The following is an 18,040-nucleotide window of genomic DNA, read 5'->3' as shown; positions in this document are numbered from 1 at the left end:
GGAGCCCGATGTGGGACTCGATCCCAGGACGCTGGGATCATGACCTGAGCCGAAGGCAGCTGCTTAACCAACTGAGCCACCCAGGCGTCCCTCCTTTTTTTTTTTTTTTAAGATTTTATTTATTTATTGGACAGAGAGAGATCACAAGTAGGCAGAGGGGTGGGGCAGGGAAGGGGAGGTGAGCAGGCTCCCTGCTGAGCAGAGATCCTCACGCAGGGCTCCATCTCAGGACCCAGAGATCATGACTTGAGCCAAAGGCAGAGGCTCAACCCACTGAGCCACCCAGGTGCCCTCCCCTTTTCCTTTTGTTTAAATTGAGAATTCTCACTTAAGCACTCTCTCTGCCTGCTTCTCTGCCTACTTATGATCTCTCTCTGTCTCAAATAAATAAAATCTTTTAAAAAAACAAGAGTTGTATGCTCTTCCAACTGAGCCAGTCACTTGCCCCTAAGTTAAATTCATTTTATTTTTAAAATCATTTTTTAAATAAAATCTTTTTTTTTAAAAATCATTTTTTAATTATTTATTTTTTTTCCAAGATTTTATTCATTTATTTGACAGACAGAGATCACAAGTAGGCAGAGAGGCAGGTGGGGTGGGGGAAGCAGGCTCCCCACCGAGCAGGGTACCAGGACCCTGAGATCATGACCCGAGCTGAAGGCAGCAGCTTAACCCTCTGAGCCACCCAGGCGCCCCAAATTCACTTTAAAAATAAGTAAGTAAATAAATAAATAGGGGAGCCTAGGTGGCGCCTGGGTAGATATAGGAAAAGGAGTGTACGGAGCAGGTGAGACATAGGAGGTGGAGAAGGCTCCTCACATGGTGAAGAGGATGAGAAAAGTCACCATCGTGCAGAAGAGCCCCAAGGCCCCCCAAGAGGACAAAACCCAGAATGGGGTAGGAGAAGAGCTATTGCTTCAGAGAGGGGTTCCTGGCATAACCAATGATGGGGCTCCCAGGCAAAGTCCCAGTTCCATCCCCAGAGCCAGCCACCCCTACCGTGGCAGCCCCAGCCCCGATGAATTTGACTTCTATGTTGATACCCCTTGAAAGGGCGCTGGTTGGGAAGCTATGGCTAGGGATAAGTAAGGTCAGGGGATGTGGAGCTGCCAAGCCGCCAAGGCTCTCATGTGTCAGTGTCTCCAGTGGCTGGTCCAGACAGTGATTGGCTCAACACCCGAGAGGTGCTCCTGACCAAGAAGGAGTTGGAGACACCCTTGCACAGGCAGACATTTTCAGGGGTTGAGGGGCTGTGGCAGGAGAGCTGCTTCCAGGGCAGAGAAGACAGAGAACAATCCTCAGTTTTTTGCTTTTGTTTTGTTTTAGATTTTATTCATTATTTGACAGAGACAGGAAGAGAAAGGGAACACAAGCAGGGGGAGTAGGAGAGGGAGAAGCAGGCTTCCTGCTGAGCAAAGAGTCCGATGCGGGGCTCGATCCCAGGATCTTGGGATCATGACCTGAGCCGAAAGCAGATGCTTAATGACTGAGCCACCCAGGTGCCCCCTCAAGTCTTTTTTTTAAAGCTGGGGGAAAGTGATATAATTACTTAGCTATATAGCTATTGACATACTCTTAATTCTAGATCACCTTTGATCCAATCAGATCTTGAACCTGTGAGAAACTTACCACAATCATCTAAAGACTCTATTTAGGGGCGCCTGGGTGGCTCAGTGGGTTCAAGCCTCTGCCTTCAGCTCAGGTCATGATCCCAGGGTCCTGGGATCGAGCCCCGCATCAGGCTCTCTGCTGGGTGGGGAGCCTGCTTCCTCCTCTCTCTCTGCCTGCCTCCCTGCCTACTTGTGATCTCTGTCTGTCAAATAAATAAAATCTTATTAAATAAATAAATAAATAATAAAGACTATTTAGTTAAGGATCCTCCTTGCATTATGCTATGCTAAGCATTATAAAAGATAAATCTTAGAGACTGAAAAATACCAATAGAGATTTGCATCTATGAAGACGTGTATGATGATGGGGGCACCTGGCTGGCTCAGTTGGTAGAGCATTCGACTCTTGATCATGGGGTCGTGAGTTGGAGCCCCACGTTGGACATAAAGATTACATTAGGGGGAGGAAAAAAACATATGATAGACTGTATATTCTTCTAAAATTTTTCATACTGACCAGTAGGACTGTATTTTCTCCTGGCATTCACATGCATAAAATCATAGAAATTTCAGGCCTGCGGCCTCTATGAAGAGAACTTCCAGGCCAGTGTTCTCAGAATGTGATTCTCAGACCTGCACCTTCAGCATCATGTGGAAACTTGTTATAAATCCAGATTCTCAGGGCCCATCCCAGACCTTCTGAATCTCTGTGGGTGAAGCCTAGCAGTCGTGTTTGAAGAAGCCTTCTAGGTGATTCTGACACACACTACAGACTTGAGAACCACTGACCTAATCCAGCATCTTCCTTTTCAGTGAAAGAAACCAAAGCCCAGGAACACTAGGGTTACATCTCATTAAGTCTTAGTGGTGTAGGAAAAATTACATTTTCCTCGGCTTGTTTCACCTTTAGATGTTACTTCACCTCTGAGGCCATAAAGATTCTTTTTCTTTTTCTTTTTTAAGATTTTATCTATTTATTTGAGAGAGCGAGCGAGCAAGAGAGCACAAACAACGAGGGGGAGCAGTAGAGGGAGAGGGAGAAGCCAACTTCCGCTGAGCAGGGAGCCTGAAACAGGGCACGATCCCAGGACCCTGGGAGCATGACCTGAGCCGAAGGCAGACACTTAGCCAACTGAGCCACCAGGTGCCCCCATAAAGATTGTTTCTTGCCCTCGCTCTTATTGATGGTTTTCTAAAATTCACTCTTGGACTTAGCCTCTGGAGGTGTCCTTTTCATATCACAGCTCTTTTTGTGGCATTTTATTTTCTACTTTTTTTTTTTTTTTTTTTTTTGGTCATCTTCTTTCGCCTTCAGTGTTATCCTTAAAGCTTTTCCATGAGTTCCTTAAAGGAGAGGGAGGGACCCTAACATGTTTTATTTCTCAGTTTAGAAGTGGTTCGGAAAAAGTGTATTCTAGTCTGTAAAATGCCCCAACATTTTTGCCACAGTTGAATGTTTTCTTAAATCTGTCACTAAAAGGGAGGTTTCTGTGCCCAGTTCTTGGCACTAATGTGCTTCATTAGAAAAACACTGAATTTGCCAACTTTTTCCTATGGGCTTGTGAGATAAAAAGATATTGTTCTTCAAAGAGCCCAAATAATTTAATCTCTGGAATCCTGGTCCCTGGGGACGTCTTCTCTGATTCCCTGCCCAGTCAAGTTCAGGTTCCTGGTATATGTTCTCATTTTACCATTTATTTCATCTTCACTGCATTTACAACAAGTACAGTTCTACATGTATTTATATGGTAATCTGATTAATAGCTACCTCTCCCACTAAACCTTAAGTCCTCTGAAAGTAAAGACCAAACTCAATGCTGTGTCCCCAGGGCATGGCACAGGGCCTGGCACACAAATTCTGCTCATGCTCCCCCAGTCTGGTGTGACCCAGGGGGCTAATGGGGCCAGTGACCTGAGAAAGAGGAGACAAGAGTCATTCAGTCTTGTGGCTTTCAACTTTGTTTTTCTAGTAGAAGAAACATTTTTGTACACCCACCCCTTGCCCCCGCCACCAAAGTAGACTTCCTGGATTTAGGGAGCACGGAAAAGTGGTGCTCTTCCTGAGCTACTTCTCTGCCTAGTGTTTGAAGTCTCCTTTCTCTAGTCCCATGTCTCTAGGTGGGCTAACCGGGGTGCCGTGGTCCTAGAGCTCTGAACCGGTGCTGTGTTAATAGGGAACAAAGAGATATTCTGGGGCAGCCTCACTGGGCCTCTGCTGTTCACTGGCACCTCAATCCTGAGAAATCTGGGAATGTGTGCTGGAGAAAGGGTTTTAGCTTGAAATTTATTCACACTCCAAAAAATATGAGCTAATAAGCATTCAGCATCTATGCTTTTCCCACTCCCTGTTAAGAAAAAGCAGTCCCTAGCTTCTCTAATCTCTCCTTTGGCTTCCTAGCAGGAATGCTAGATAACTTAAATAAATATGTCTTTCAGGGCAACCCAGGTTCTCTAAAGTTAAAGATCATGTGTAGTTGACCTGCAGGAACCTGTTTAATTCAAGATGGCCTTTAACTCCCATACCGATAATACTACGCGGTCCTACGTTCAAAAGCATTCCAGTTGTTCGGGCTCAAGATGGGAGGTCTCTCCTCCTTCCCTGACCTCTCTTGACCTGCAATGGAGATTCCTTATCCTGGTTTTATCATCACCAAACTCCCGGCAGCCACAAAAGTTCTTTTCCCCCCACCTGTCTCCCCTCTGCTCCATGCTGCAGTGTCCACTCAATCCCTACCGTGAGTAAGTTAGAAGTAGTTTCTGGGTTGGTCAGAGCTGCAGCCCTCAGATGGGGTGTTTGTGTCTGAGAATCTAATTTCCTCATTATTTCCCTGGTCAGCCATATATGTTCTGTAGCCACGTGGCCAAATTGTCACCCAGGATTGTGATTCTCCAGTCCCTAACCCTAAAATCCATGTATGTAGGGAAGTTTTGGAGACTTAAGAGCAGATGATAATAGCAGTCAGGTGCTACTCTTCTTGTAGGGCGCCCTCCTGCCAGACCTGAGTGCAAGGACCTCCCCTTTGCTTTGCCCCCACCCCTGCATCTGTGGAGGTATTAACATGGGACTTCCATTCGAACCACCCCAAGCTCACAGGAGTATCCTGGTGTTGGTGTCTTTTGACTACTCATACCCTCATGAGCTTTCATCTTAAAACATGGAAGAGTATTGATTCTTTCGGCTTCCTAATATGGAGGCTGCTCAGTCTTCTAGCTCTCTCTAACCAGGCCTTTTTCTAGCCTTGTTTTGCTCTCTCAGTACATCCCAGCTATAGTATAATCAGAGCAGTCATTAGGACAGAAGGAATATTTTTATTCCCTTTCTCTTGCTACTAGAGCCGACCAAACATTTTCTGACCTTTTGACTACACTAACTTGTTGGACTAGTGTTTTCAGAGAACAATCTTTGGAACAATCTTTCTGTAGTTAAAACTGAGAGGTCAAAGCCTGTCCCCTAAAATAGAGATTAGATACTTTTGCCCCAAGCTGATCTAATAAATGTATGAAAGTACATAGGCATGTCCATCTCTCCAGCCCACATATATTAGGTAGTGTTCTCCAGAGAAACAGGACCAATGAAGGTATATAGAGAGTGGGAGAAATTTATTTTAAGGAATCAGCTCATGTGATTGTAGGAGCTGACAGATCTGAAATCTGCAGAGCAGGACAAGAGGATGGAAATTCCAGCAACAGCTGATGTTGCAGAATTGAGTCTGGAGGCAGAATTCCTTCCTCTCCATGGAGCCTCAGTCTTTTTGCCTAAGACCTTCAAATGATTATGAGGCCCACTCAGATTGTGGAGGGTGATCTGATATACTCAAAATCTACTGGTTTAAATGCTAATCACACCAAAAAAAAAAAAAAAAAAAGAAAAGAAAACCTTCCCAACAGTGTCCAGGCTGGTTTTTGCTGGACACCACAGCCTAACCAGGTTGGCATGTAAAATTACCCACCATACCTCCTCTGTTTATTTCCGATTCCTGGTTTGCACCTTCTGCCTCTACTTTCATTTTCCCTTAAGGATTTACTTGTCTTTCTCCAGCCTATAACTTGTTCTTCAGTCCCAGTCACAGTGTACCATTTTTATCCAAGCCATCACCTTTCCTCTTGTCCCAGGCCACCATCTGATAATAGGAGGCTTTTCAGAGCTCATGTGCCTTCAGGAAAAGATTTTCCCCCCAGTATAAATCTCTTGGAACTTTGAGATTTTCTGGTGTGTTTTGTTCTTAGGTATTGGGAAGAATGTGGTTTGTGAGAAGGCAGCAACCTCAGTGGATGCCTTCCGGATGGTGACCGCCTCACGCTACTACCCACAGCTGATGAGCCTGGTGGGGAACGTGCTGCGCTTCCTGCCTGCCTTTGTGCGCATGAAGCAGCTGATCGCGGAGCACTACGTGGGCGCAGTAATGATCTGCGATGCCCGCATCTACTCAGGCAGCCTGCTCAGCCCCAACTATGGCTGGATCTGTGACGAGCTCATGGGTGGTGGGGGCCTGCATACCATGGGCACCTACATTGTGGACCTGCTGACCCACCTTACCGGCCGGAGAGCCGAGAAGGTACACGGGCTGCTCAAGACCTTCGTGAGGCAGAACGCAGCCATCCGTGGCATCCGCCATGTCACCAGTGATGACTTCTGCTTCTTCCAGATGCTCATGGGCGGGGGGGTGTGCAGCACAGTAACACTTAACTTCAACATGCCAGGCGCCTTTGTGCATGAGGTCATGGTGGTGGGCTCTGCAGGACGCCTCGTTGCCCGAGGAGCGGACCTCTACGGGCAAAAGAACTCTGCCACGCAAGAGGAGCTGCTCTTGAGGGACTCGCTGGCTGTAGGGGCAGGGCTGCCCGAGCAGGGGCCCCAGGATGTCCCGCTGCTCTACCTGAAGGGCATGGTCTACATGGTGCAGGCCCTGCGCCAGTCCTTCCAGGGGCAGGGGGACCGCCGCACCTGGGACCACACCCCTGTCTCGATGGCCGCCTCGTTCGAGGATGGGCTGTACATGCAGAGTGTGGTGGATGCCATCAAAAGGTCAAGCAGATCCGGGGAGTGGGAGGCTGTGGAGGTGCTGACGGAAGAACCTGATGCCAACCAGAACCTCTGTGAGGCGCTCCAGCGGAATAACCTGTGAGCCTGCGTGTGGGCTCCCTGCCCCCCCGGGGCGGAGGGGCCAGTGGCAGGGGGGACCAGAAGCTGAGGCGGGAGGGCTCGGCCGGAGCACAGACAGTGTCTTTCATTTCACCAGTGAACTTGGGCAGGGCCCAGGTGAAAGCCAAGGTGGCCCTGGGAAAACACCCCCTCCACTGCTCATCTACTCCTCACACTTGCAGGGTGCTGATGTAGCTGAGGGCCAGCACAGTGAAGCGGGTTGGAGGCTGCCTTCGCCAATTGGTGGTCCTAACTAGGTGAGGAAGCATGGCAAGAACCCAGCTTGGCTGGTTCCTCACCTGAGGAAACATGACAAGAAGCCTTGTTTTCATGCCCTTCCTGGGCTAGGGCATCTCAGGAATGGTGAGGGCATCCAGTCATCCCTCAGGGATCCGCACCTGTCGTCCTTCCTGTGTGACCAGGCCCTTCCAGCCTCTAGGCTGCCCCTTCCCTGGCAGGGAGGAGGGGTTGTTCATTAGGTAAGCTCTCAGGGGCTGTTGACCTGGGGCAAAAGGGCCTGTGACTTGGCAGAGAGGAGATAGGGAGGGTTCTGGAATATCTGATAAATGTTCGTAAATAAACCAGAAAGTCTGACACTATGTCATGTAGTTGCTGGTGGTTTGTTTGGTGAGTTGGATTTCTTCAATCATGAAAGGCTTGTTTACTGTTATAGATTGTTTATGTTTTTCTCTTTCCTTGTGGCTCCACAGCAGCTCTGGCCTGCTTTGGATCCATCACAGTCTAGTGAGCTTATCCCTTGCAACTGAATCCCAGGAACCCTCCAGGGAAGAGTCTTTTCTCAGACAACAGGACTCGAGACTTCCTAACCTGTGCTTGTCATGCATGCCGTCTCAGGGAGATAGGGAGAATTAGGGACCCTCCTGGGCTGGAGGTCAGGAAGTGTTCTGTTCTCGCAACCATGGATTTGGTTCTGGAGAGCCCTGGGAGAGAAGTGAGGAGTGCTCTCAGGGAACCTGGATGGAATGAACTAGAGGACGGCTCCATGTCTTGCCCCATGGAGTGGGTATAGCCAAAGGCCGCCTGACCCAGAGAGCCGGTCACCAGCTTTGCTTTTTTTCTTTTTTTAAGATTTTATTTATTTAATTGACAGAGATCACAAGTAGGCAGAGAGGCAGGTAGAGAGAGGGGGAAGCTGGCTTCCCAGTGAGAAGAGAGCCCCATGCGGGGCTGGATCCCAGGATCCTGAGATCATGACCTGAGCTGAAGGCAGAGGCTTAACCCACTGAGCCACCCAGGTGCCCCAGCCTTGCTTTTATTAACTGGTCTACACTGGGACCGCCTTTTATCCATGTCAGAGGTGAGGTGGGTGGGGGGAAGGGACACACGCACCCCTTTGTTTCCTCTGCCAGCCTTCCCAGATTAGGCCTAAACCCAACTCTTCCCTTCTCTAAACTTCCTCTCTCTTCCTTGCCCTGGGCTCCTTGCCAGAGAAAGAAAGGTTCAGGGAAGCCTCCCTCTTCCTCTTGGCACCCTTTCTAGAATTTGTCAGGCTGATTTTCCTATGTGTTGTCCTGGTTCTAAACCTTTTCTTTGTGCAACAACACAGCAGCGGCTAGTGTCGGGGAGTGTGCTGCTTGCATGCTGCCTGCCCCTCCCTCCCGGGGAAGACACTTCATGTGTGTTACTTCATTTAATATCCAAACCACTCTATGGGGTACCACTACAAAAATTCTCATTATTCAGATCAGAAAACTGAGGCAGAGAGGGGCAAAGTTCCTTGCTTCCTATAAGTTACAAGTGATGGAGCAGGAAGGAGTCTGGTCAGGGTCATCTGACTACAGAGCCTGACCCTAGACTACTCTTTCCCCAGCACTTGCAGATCTCAGAGACCGAGTGCCCAGGTGCTGCCCCTCCCCACTCAGGCCCCCGTCCAGGTTACTGCCTTCCCTCTGCAGCAGGAATTTCAGTGAGGCCTCAGCCGGGAGGCAGACTGCAGAGAGCCCACAAGGCAGGATGCCAGTAGAGTTTAGAAAGGGGTGGGTGGGTGCCTGGGTGGCTCAGCCAGTTGAGTGTCAGACACTTGATCTCAGCTCAGGTCTTGGTCTTGGGGTTATGGGTTCCAGCCTGGCATTGGGATCCATACTGGGTGAGGAGCCTACTTTAAAGAAAAAGAAAGAGGCTGCTCTCTTCTTCCTGGGGTGATCAGCTCAGCTCCAGGTCAGTCCCTCTGTGTGTTAGTAGGATGATGGGATCCTTCCTAAATTGGGGTATTTACTAAGAAAGCACAAGTGTCCATCATACATGACTCAGGTGCTCTTACTTAAGGAAGAGCCAGGTTGCTGACCCACAGTGGCACTACTGAAGTTTCATGGGGCTCCACAGCAAACCCCTTGTTGACAAAGACAGGTTCCCAGAAGTCCTGAGGCAAGTGGCAGTGGGCTTGGTGTAGAGCTACTTTTGTGAGGACCCTGGGGTCCTCTGTTGGTACTCCCCAGAGCATAGGTCCATGGCGATCCCCCAGAGGCCTGTGGCTGAGGAAACCAGCTGGGTTCTCCTCCTCAGGGGTGACTGTGTCTGCATTCAGATCCAGGCTTGTCACGCAGCACCCCCTCCTGGAGGAAGGCAGCATTACCTCCCAGGACCAGCTCCCTAATCTCAAGGATCTTCCTGGGGGCAGAGTAGATTAAATTTTTCCAAGCAGCTGGAAATGCAGTTTGCTCTCTGTGAGAGCAACCAGAAAAGAAGTTCCAAATACCTATTGCTTATTTCTCAACTCCCAACCAAATGTAGGCCTCATACTCATCCAAACAGCAGTCAACCTAGCAGCCCCCCTTACCTCCCTGTCCCTTCTCCCCTCCACGTTTTGCCCTTCTCACTCCTGCCCAAGTGACCTCTCCAGAATGCCGGGCCAAGATCCTCCTTGCCTACACTCCTTCTCATCACTCCCAGAACTCCCCACCCGGGTCTGGGGGCCATGCCTCTGCTTAAGCCATGCTAAATGAGGGGGCCCTCCTGCATGGGGCTGACTTCTTCCACATAAGCAAGGTTTTTCCCTGGTGCACCTCTGCTTGGAAGGCCCCCCAACTCTCCTTCAGGAGTTCGCTGGAGGGCTGTCTCCACTGCTTCCCTAGGCAAAATGGCAGCTCTTCCCACCACTGAGGTCCCACAGCGTTGGTCCTCTGCTCTTCTGTGGCACCTGTCTCCTTGCATTACACTCAGCATTTCCCCCTTAGAGTGAGCTCTTATTTATTTTTTAAGACTTTATTTCTTTGAGGGAGAGGCAGACTCCCTGCTTGTAGGGACCCTAATGCAGGGCTTGTTCCCAGAACCCTGGAATCATAACCTGAGCCAAAGGTAGACACTTAACTGACTGAGCCACCCAGGCGCCCCTAAGGTGAGCTTTTAGGAACAATAGTAGTGACTTGTTCTTTCTGTGGCTACTCTAATCCACCCTGCTTAGAAAAAACCTGTCAGGAAATAGACCTGCAAATGTAGATCAGTTCTGAGTATTTCCTACAAGACCTGTTGGAAGGGAGGGACAGAGCTTCCTCGTCAGTGCTGGCCTGGCTCATACCTGCAGCTCTGGACACCACACAGAATGCAAACACTCGGCCTTCTTGGGTCAGGCCTTAGCCAGAGTCTTCAGGTCCAGATCTGCAGGGTTCAGGAAAGGACAGTGTCTCCCTGGTGTCCGGGGTGTGATCTCATGTGAAGCCAAGATCTCATGTGATCTCAAGGCATCTGCTTCCTCAGCCATGAAGTGAGACAGTCAAGCTCAGTTAACTTTTTTTTTTTTTTTTTAGGATTTTATTTATCTGAGAGAGCAGAATGAGAAAGATCATGAGCGGGGTGAGGGGCAGAGAGAGAGGGAGAAACAGAACCCCTGCTAAGCAGGGAGCCCGATGTGGGGCTCAATCCCAAGACCCTGAGATCATGACCTGAACCAAAGGCAGATGCTTGGCTAACTGAGCCACCCAGGTGCCCCAAGCTCAGTTATGTTAAAGAGCCCTTTACCTCTGAAAAATCCTGCAGAATCCATAATCATCCCTATGGACAAGACTTGGTCTGTTTGGTCCCTGTGGACAGTATCTTCTGGGGTGGTCTGGTTGCTACCCGGGGAGAAGTGTGAGCAGAAATAATTAAAAATAAATAAATAATAATAATAAAGTATGAGCAGAAAAAGTGAATAATACAGGTCTTTCAAGTGACCTGTAAAGGTGGAAGCAACCTGGGACGATGCCGATTTTCTTCCTGCTTCCATCTGGGCCTGCCCACCCTATCCCAATGATCTTGCCAGGCCATTATTCAAGGGGTCCCCCACATGGTTCTGGACTTTGGATGGAGTGATGACCTGTTCTCTGCAGCTTCCTCAGCTCCCCACCTTGGCCTCCTTAACTTTGTGCCTTTTGGGGGGGCCCTCTGCTAGGTTGGCGCAATGCAATGACATATGCTCTTGGGGAGTTCACAGCCTAGTCCTGAAAACAGTTATAACAAACCACAGCAGCAGTGGTATGTAAATGCTACACCCTGGGTGGTAGAAGCAAAGTTCCCCCAAGTCTTCAAGGTAAGAGTGCAATAGCCAGGTGTAGGGGTAAAGGAATAAAGGCATTTTAGGCAGGGGAAGCCCCACGTGGAGAGAGTAAAAGAAAGATGTGGCTGGTCAGGGACTTAAAGCCACTGAAAAGTTTTTTTTTTGTTGTTTTTTTAAAGATATTTATTTATTTATTTGACAGACAGATCACAGGTAGGTAGAGAGGCAGGCAGAGAGAGAGAGGAGGAAGCAGGCTCCCCACTGAGCGGACAGCCGGATGCTGGGCTCGATCCCAGGACCCTGGGATCATGACCTGAGCCGAAGGCAGAGGCTTTAACTCACTGAGCCACCCAGGTGCCCCACCACTGAAAAGTTTTAAGGCAGCTGGGGCAAGAGGTGCAAGATGCTAGGAGGGAAGTAACAGATTGGGTTCAGGTGGGTGTGCAGCGGGATCACTGGGTGGATTCATCGGGCAGGGGACCACAAGCAGGGACAGTAGGGTGCTCTCGCCTGAAGATAACTGTACCAGGACAGGGGTGCTGACCATAGGATCTGAGAGACTCAGCCTAGAGGGTACATACACCAGATTTGCTGCCTGATTAGCTTGCAGGAGTAAAGAATAAGCGAAGAACAGGATGGGCTCTGGGGCGACACCCATGATTTTGGCTTGAACAGTTGTGCAGATGAAACATGGCGAAAAAAGCAGATTGGAGGGAAAAGTTACTCATTTAATTTGGAAATCCTTACATTTAAGATATATGAAGGACATGCAGGAGGACCAGGAGGCAGCAGGATACGAGGGTTTCCAAAATGTCCAGCACTGGCTGCCGCTTAAGCTTTTGCCTATTTGTGGTTATCCAGTGGTTTGTCTGCAAGGCTCAGGGAGAACATTCACATCCTCCACTACCCCCTGGCTGCCAAGAAAAAGGCACCAATGCCTCTGTTAGCGGGGCCACCTTAAGGGCAAAGTCTGGTCCAGCCGTGGCCTCCAGTAGGCAGATGAACTTGGACACCTCAATGGGGGACCTTAAGTGTTGGACCCTCCTGGTCAGACCAAATGCAGACTGCTCCCCTGGGAGACAGGGAGAAGAGCCAAGCACTTGCTGTGACCTGGCCATCCCTTTCCTTTCTCTGCCCCAAGTTTCTCCTTATCAGCACCTCCCTCTACATGCCCACTGTTATCCTGTCTGACCTTCAGGTTCATCTGAGGAGCATTTAAATGCACAAAAGTAGGCTCCACCCCTGCAGATTCTGATTTGGTTAGGTCTGGGGTCGTGCCCAAGAACCTGTACTTTTGTCAAGATCCAGATGATCAGTCAGGCTTCAAACCCTGCACCCACCTTCCCCGCCTCTCTTCAGACATCTTATTTGTGAAATCACAAAGTCTGAGAAAAGGAAAAATGTTTATTTTCAGCAAGTCCAAGGTCCCAAGTTGGGAGAAGGGCCAACTTCTCCCCTCCACCCAGGGCCTAGGCTGCTGCTCTGGTTCAGACTTAGGAGAAAGGGAGCCACCAGTGGCGGGGGTGGGGGATGGGGCAGGAAAGTCACTTGTACTGAGGAGAGAGTGGAGGTACAAGTGGGGCGGTGCAAACACTCAGTATCTTGTCAATGTCCACCTGGGTTGACTTATCCACCTCAGCCTTGAGGTGGCTGCTGACCCCCGACCTGGACACACACCCAGGTTCCTCTCCCACCTCCTCTCCCAGGGGAACCAGAGCATGGGTGGAGGACACCAGTGTACTGGGACAAGGCAAAGTGAGGCCTGAGGCCAGCTCACCTGCCACAGGCAGCAAGGCCTGCAGTTGCTCCACACCTGCTTCCGCGGGGACCAGGGCCAGCTCCAGCTCAGTCTCCATCTCTGCCTCAGCCTCCCTGTCCCCCTCCCCTGCCTGATTCAGCTCCGGATTGCAATAGTTGATGTACTGGTACAGGGGCCGCAGGCGTTGGGCCTTTCCTGCAAAGACCCGGGTCAGGGCAGTGGCTGGAACACCAAGCTGTGCCATGTCAGGGTCCCATCAGGCAGGAGGAAAAGGGAAGGCCCAGGGGCTGCCACTCACGCTCCAGCCCCAAGGTCTCTGAAGGTGCAGACACCGTGCTGGCCAGAGCTGGAAGCACTGGGGTCCCCAGACTCTTGCGCTTCTTGGCTTTTTTGTGCTGTTTGGCAGATGGTAAGGGCTCACTCTGGCTACTCTCTGATTCCTCCTTCTGTAGTGGCAGCCCGTGTGGCATCTCTGCTTCAGCCCTAGGATGGGCTTGGTGGCTAGGCCCTGGGAGGCTGGGGGATAGGAGGCCTAAGGAGCCAGCCTCCAGCTTTGGCTCCTGTGCCCTGACCATAGGGAATAGCCCTGCCTGTCCACTACCTGAGGCCTAGATTCTTGTCCCCTTCCTGGTCAGTGAGGCTCTGGGCTGGACAGGGGACTAGAGCTTCTCTGAGCTCAGTACCCTACAAGGCCTTGAGACTCCTCCCCTGGATGCCTCCTCCCACCCCCAATGCCAGGGTTCTTCAGGAACTGGGGGATAGAGGGATGATGGTGGTGGCAGGGGATAAGGTGCACTCTGTATGAGTGTGAGCCCGCCCACCTCCCTCCTGAAGACCAGCAGCTCTGACCCTCTGAAAACTCGCTCACTTGACCGGCTTCCTCTTCGGACCATGACTGGCCCTCACAATGGAGGCTGTAGGCCTGGGGCCTCTCTCCTCTAGTGACTCCACCTCTAGCTTAAGCCTCTCTTCCTCCAGCTTGAGTTGTTCCTCCTGGACCTCCAGCTCTAAGACGGGTCCTGTTGGGCACTTGTCTTCACCCACGGTCCGGCAGGCCTCATAGGCTGGTACCAGGCACGGGTCAGCCATCACTGGACACTAGAGGTGACACATAGGTAACTGGTCACCAAGCAAAGGATACAGGGGATCAGTCATGAGACACCTGAGAAACCAAATGCAGATGAAGGGCACCAGCCCGTGTCCCTCCCTGCCCCGTGGAGCTTGTCCTGGCAGTTAGGGGGAGGCGTCGCACAGAGTTTGGCCTCCTAGAGCGCCGTGGACAAGTGTTTGAAGACTACACAGCCTGACGGTCACCTCAAAGCCCTGAGCGTGGCCACCGGACAACTCCGCGAGGTGTGCCGGCCCCGCGGCTGTCTTCTCCTGGGCCCCTGGCCGTCTCTCGGCCACTGCTGAGGCCATGGCTGCCCTGGGTCCGCCTCCTCGAAGGTTGCTTGCGGGGAGGACGGCGAGGGGCCGGCCTTGGGGACCTGGCGCTGACCCCGGGGACCGGGCGCTGACCCCAGAGACCCGCCAGCAAGGACAGGCGAGTGGGAAGGGAACCTGACGGTGGCTTTGCTCCACTCTCAGCTGGAACTACAAGCCCCAGAAGGCTTTGCGCCAGGGGGCCGTGGCCCCTGACCTCAGGGACGGAAACTACTGTTGCCTGGCAACAGCAAGCCCGTGGGGTTGCAGCAGTCGGCGGCAAAACTGCTCCGGTGAGCTCCTTGCGCGAGTGTTTCGAGGAAGGGGTCGCGTACCCGGCAGGGAAGTGGGTTAGGAGCGGAGGCGGCAAGGGCTGGCGGGGTCGGGCTGCGCGGCGGGGACCGGGAATGGAGGGCAACGCCGGGGTCAGGGTCTGGGTTCAGGGCTGAGGAAGGGGCCAGGGCCCGGAAATGCGCAGCCCAGCAGGCCTCGGTGCACCATTGCAGGGCAGCAACGGCGGCATGTGTGAGGGCCCGTCCCGCATCTCGGGGCCTATACCCCCAGACCCTACGGTCTGCCCTGACTACTACCGGCGGCCGGCCTCTGGTGAGTTGGGTATGGGGCGGCGCGGCGGGGCGAGGCCCAAGCGAGGTTCTGGCTCTACTCCACTACTGAGCTTCGCACCCCACCCTGTCTGGCCTGTCAGCCCAAGGACGCCTTGAGGGAAATGCGCTGAAGCTGGACCTGCTGACTTCGGACCTCGACTTGGACGCCACCCCTTCGCGTGGCCCCCGCATAGGTCCTGGAGCCAGAGAGATCCTGGAGCGAGGCCGGCGTGGCGTCGGGGGAGTGCTGTTGCAACTCGGGGGCATCTCCCTAGGCCCAGGGGCCTCTCCCAAGAGTAAGTTCCTACCGAAGGGGCATTGAAGCGAGTATGAGGTCAAACGCTGAGATCAAAAGCGTTGCTTCTCCTTCCCAGATCTGGGCTCAGGCTTTGCCTCTCCGAGTGTCATTTTCTCCAACTATAGAAGGAGGGAGAAATGCATTACTTCCTCACAGGAGAGGACTGAATGAAGTAGTTCCCAGGAACGCTAGCTCAGCTTAATGAATTCATGCATCAGCGAAACCTTGTGTGTAGAGTGCCTACTGCGGCCCGCTCTGTAGGTGCTAGAAAAACAATAAACAAGTGAAGAGATGGATATAATATACAAAGTGATTCATGGTGTACTTCACAGTAAAAATGTAGAGAGTAATCAAGGACATAAGAAGGTAATTGTCAGGAAGGGAATGTAGTGATGTGTATACTGTCTTAGATGGTGAGGTCAGGGAAATCTTTCTGTAGGAGGGAGGGTGCAGGCTGACGTCTGAACTGGTGGGACTTGGATCTCCTGGGCTGTATGTAGAGTAGAGTCTGGCAACATCTTTTTCCCAGGGAAGGACCCTAAAGACCATGAGAAGGAGAACCTGAAGCGGATCAGGGAGATCCAGAGGCGCTTCCAGGAGCAGGAGCGCAGCCGGGAGCAGGGACAGCCCAGGCCCCTGAAGGCTCTGTGGCACTCGCCCAAATATGACAGAGTGGAGTCCCGGGTCAAGGCCCAGCTACAGGTACCTGGCTTGGAGAGCCACAAGCATTGTTCATCCTGTTGACTGACAGTTATGCTCAAATCTGAGTTAGGGAGAGGGGTGAAAATCACAGGGGACTAGGGTACTAGGGGCTAAGAAATAGCTGATTGTGCTGCAGGGTCAGGCTGGGAGTTTCCTCAGAAGTGGTGATGGCTGGAGAATCCTGAAGGGCAAGTAGGAATTAGGCAAGGAGAGAATGGAAGACAACATTCTACTGAGATGGAACCTTATAGATAGAAGTCCTAAGACTAGAGGGAGTGTGGGCAGTGGTATGCTGTGTACAGGGGAGAAGAGCATGAGGCTGGGCTGAGAAGTCAGCCAGACCCACATCATAAAAGATCCCTTTATTTCTACGGGTGTTGAGAAGGGCAGGGGTACAGTGGTGGGATTCTTTGGTAGACAGTAGTACCATTTCTCTATCCAGAGTCTTCAGAAGGAGGAACAGGATAGAGAGGAAAGACAGTAAGGTCATATGCAAATTTGTTGAAACTGAAGCATTTGTGGGACTCCTAGGGGGCTGGGAGTATGCCCAGGAAACAGATGGAGAGTCAGGTCTGGATCTGAAGAGAGAGACCCAGGAGTTATTGAGGATTAGGCTGACGACAGTGAGCCCAGGGAAGTGACCCTGGATTTGAGGGCTTGAAGGCCAGCTGTGAATGACCTTGGTGGGGACAGAGCCAGGAAGCTTGGCCAGGAAGGAGAGAAAAAGGGAATGGTTTAGCCACAGTCAGGACTGAGGTTGAAGGAGGGGTGGTTTGTTGTTTTCCTAAAGATGTGAGACACCCACATACTTAAATGCTCATGGATAGAAGTGTTCCTTCAAAAGGGAAGAGGCCCATAGGGCTGGAGATAAATATCCTCACAGGCAGAAGGAACAGAAGCTCACTCATTTGGGTGGACTAAGACTGACTTCAGCCTGCCTGACTCCTCTGCTATGCCCTGCCCTCCAGGAGCCCAGCGCTGCCTCTGGAACAGAGCCTGCCCACTTCCTACGGGCACACTCCCGCTGCGGCCCTGGGCTCCCACCACCCCGTGTCCCCAGTCCTCAGCTAACCCCACCAGGCCCCAGTGCTAAGGTGAGAGGATGTGTGGGAGCTGGGGGAGGGGGGCAGCGATCTTGAGGGGTCCAGGAGCACATCACAGTGCTGTCTGCCCCATCCTGCTTGCCGTGTCCTGCAGGGGCCAGGCCTGGGTGTGGACTTCATTAGCCACAATGCCCGCACTGCCAAGAGGGCCCCCCGGAGGCATTCCCGCTCACTGCAGGTCCTGGCACAAGTGCTGGAGCAGCAGCGGCAAGCCCAGGAGCACTACAACACCACGCAGAAGGGCCATGTGCCTCATTAGTAGGTCCCACTGCCCAACACCCAGGGTGAGGGGTGCCTGTGGAGGGTGGGAGATGACCTCTGCCCCTGGGACCATCACCTCTGAGCCTGTGCATCTGCAGCTTGTTGGAACGCAGGGATCTGTGGCGGCGGGAGGCCGAGGCCCGCCAGCAGAGCCAGCCGGACCCTGCCATGCCCCCAGGCCACACTTGCATGCCTGAGAATCAGCGGCTGGAGACCCTGAGCAATCTGCTCCAGAGTGAGTTCGTGGGCAAGGGATACGGAGCAGTGGACGGGGAACCTAGTGGGGACCATGCACCCCTGCCCAGCACTTACTGTCCCTGGGCCCCCTGTAGGCCAGAGCCAGTTGCTACGTGAGCTGGTGCTGCTGCCTGCCGGGGCAGATTCACTCAGGGCCCAGGGCCACCGTGCGGAGCTGGACCGGAAGCTGGTGCAGGTAGAGGAAGCCATCAAGATCTTTTCCCGCCCCAAGGTCTTCGTGAAGATGGATGCCTGAGCCCTTTTATGGGGGTAGTTGTGTGGGTCCTCAATGAGGATCGCCACACAGTTGCAAAGGCAGGATGAGGCCCCATCATGGCCTGGAGTTCCAAGACAGGAGAGTGGGGTGGGCAGTATCCCCAGAGCACTCTTCCCAGCTACTGGTGGATG

At 52.1% G+C, this 18,040-nt stretch overlaps 3 protein-coding genes and 1 pseudogene across 7 annotated transcripts in view; 2 read left to right on the top strand and 2 right to left on the bottom strand.

Moving 5' to 3' along the window:
• LOC111152960 (glucose-fructose oxidoreductase domain containing 2) overlaps positions 1-14,944 on the top strand; it is a 45,446-nt gene extending 30,502 nt beyond the window's left edge. For 3 of the 5 annotated variants that reach the window (XM_022511718.1, XM_022511717.1, XM_022511719.1), the window contains 2 exons: positions 5,838-6,732; positions 6,936-7,346. In XM_022511718.1, coding sequence (XP_022367426.1) covers positions 5,838-6,732; positions 6,936-6,948 — 908 coding nt within the window. In that variant the 3' untranslated portion in view covers positions 6,949-7,346. Of the gene's footprint in view, positions 1-5,837; positions 7,347-14,932 lie in introns of those variants that run through there. The other 2 variants (XR_002640974.1, XM_022511720.1) reach the window with 2 other exon arrangements.
• Positions 816-4,319, bottom strand: LOC111153045 (annotated as a pseudogene).
• Positions 12,079-14,423, bottom strand: LOC111152963 (chromosome unknown C16orf86 homolog). Its single transcript, XM_022511724.1, has 5 exons — positions 14,319-14,423; positions 13,873-14,102; positions 13,303-13,520; positions 13,023-13,226; positions 12,079-12,317 (listed from the first exon to the last, which is right to left on the bottom strand). Exons 1-5 carry the CDS (start codon positions 14,421-14,423, stop codon positions 12,124-12,126), a joined length of 951 nt encoding a protein of 316 aa, XP_022367432.1. The 3' UTR covers positions 12,079-12,123.
• On the top strand, positions 14,681-17,896 carry LOC111152961 (enkurin domain containing 1). The gene is made up of 8 exons (XM_022511722.1): positions 14,681-14,719; positions 14,933-15,032; positions 15,133-15,327; positions 15,859-16,031; positions 17,000-17,125; positions 17,229-17,392; positions 17,494-17,630; positions 17,728-17,896. Exons 2-8 carry the CDS (start codon positions 14,948-14,950, stop codon positions 17,886-17,888), a joined length of 1,041 nt encoding a protein of 346 aa, XP_022367430.1. The 5' UTR covers positions 14,681-14,719; positions 14,933-14,947; the 3' UTR covers positions 17,889-17,896.
• The last annotated feature ends 144 nt before the right edge of the window (positions 17,897-18,040 follow it).

Source organism: Enhydra lutris, unplaced genomic scaffold (genome assembly GCF_002288905.1).
Source record: "Enhydra lutris kenyoni isolate GAN:26980312 unplaced genomic scaffold, ASM228890v2 scaffoldscaffold30, whole genome shotgun sequence".
Classification (NCBI taxonomy): Eukaryota; Metazoa; Chordata; class Mammalia; order Carnivora; family Mustelidae; genus Enhydra; species Enhydra lutris.
Note: the sequence above shows the minus strand (reverse complement) of the source record. Positions and strands in the feature narration are given on the sequence as shown.

Excerpts from the sequence above, each read along its gene's own strand:
- LOC111152963 (XM_022511724.1), bottom strand. The coding sequence starts at position 14,423 with ATGGCCTCAGCAGTGGCCGAGAGACGGCCAGGGGCCCAGGAGAAGACA. Across the intron at positions 13,227-13,302 it reads AGAGACCTTGGGGCTGGAGC|CCACTGCCCTGACCCGGGTC; the intron begins GTGAGTGGCAGC and ends TTGGTGTTCCAG. Across the intron at positions 12,318-13,022 it reads GGCCTTGCTGCCTGTGGCAG|GGGAGCAGTCTGCATTTGGT; the intron begins GTGAGCTGGCCT and ends CCTGTCTCCCAG.
- LOC111152961 (XM_022511722.1), top strand. The coding sequence starts at position 14,948 with ATGTGTGAGGGCCCGTCCCGCATCTCGGGGCCTATACCCCCAGACCCT. Across the intron at positions 15,328-15,858 it reads CCCAGGGGCCTCTCCCAAGA|GGAAGGACCCTAAAGACCAT; the intron begins GTAAGTTCCTAC and ends TCTTTTTCCCAG. Across the intron at positions 17,126-17,228 it reads CACCAGGCCCCAGTGCTAAG|GGGCCAGGCCTGGGTGTGGA; the intron begins GTGAGAGGATGT and ends CGTGTCCTGCAG.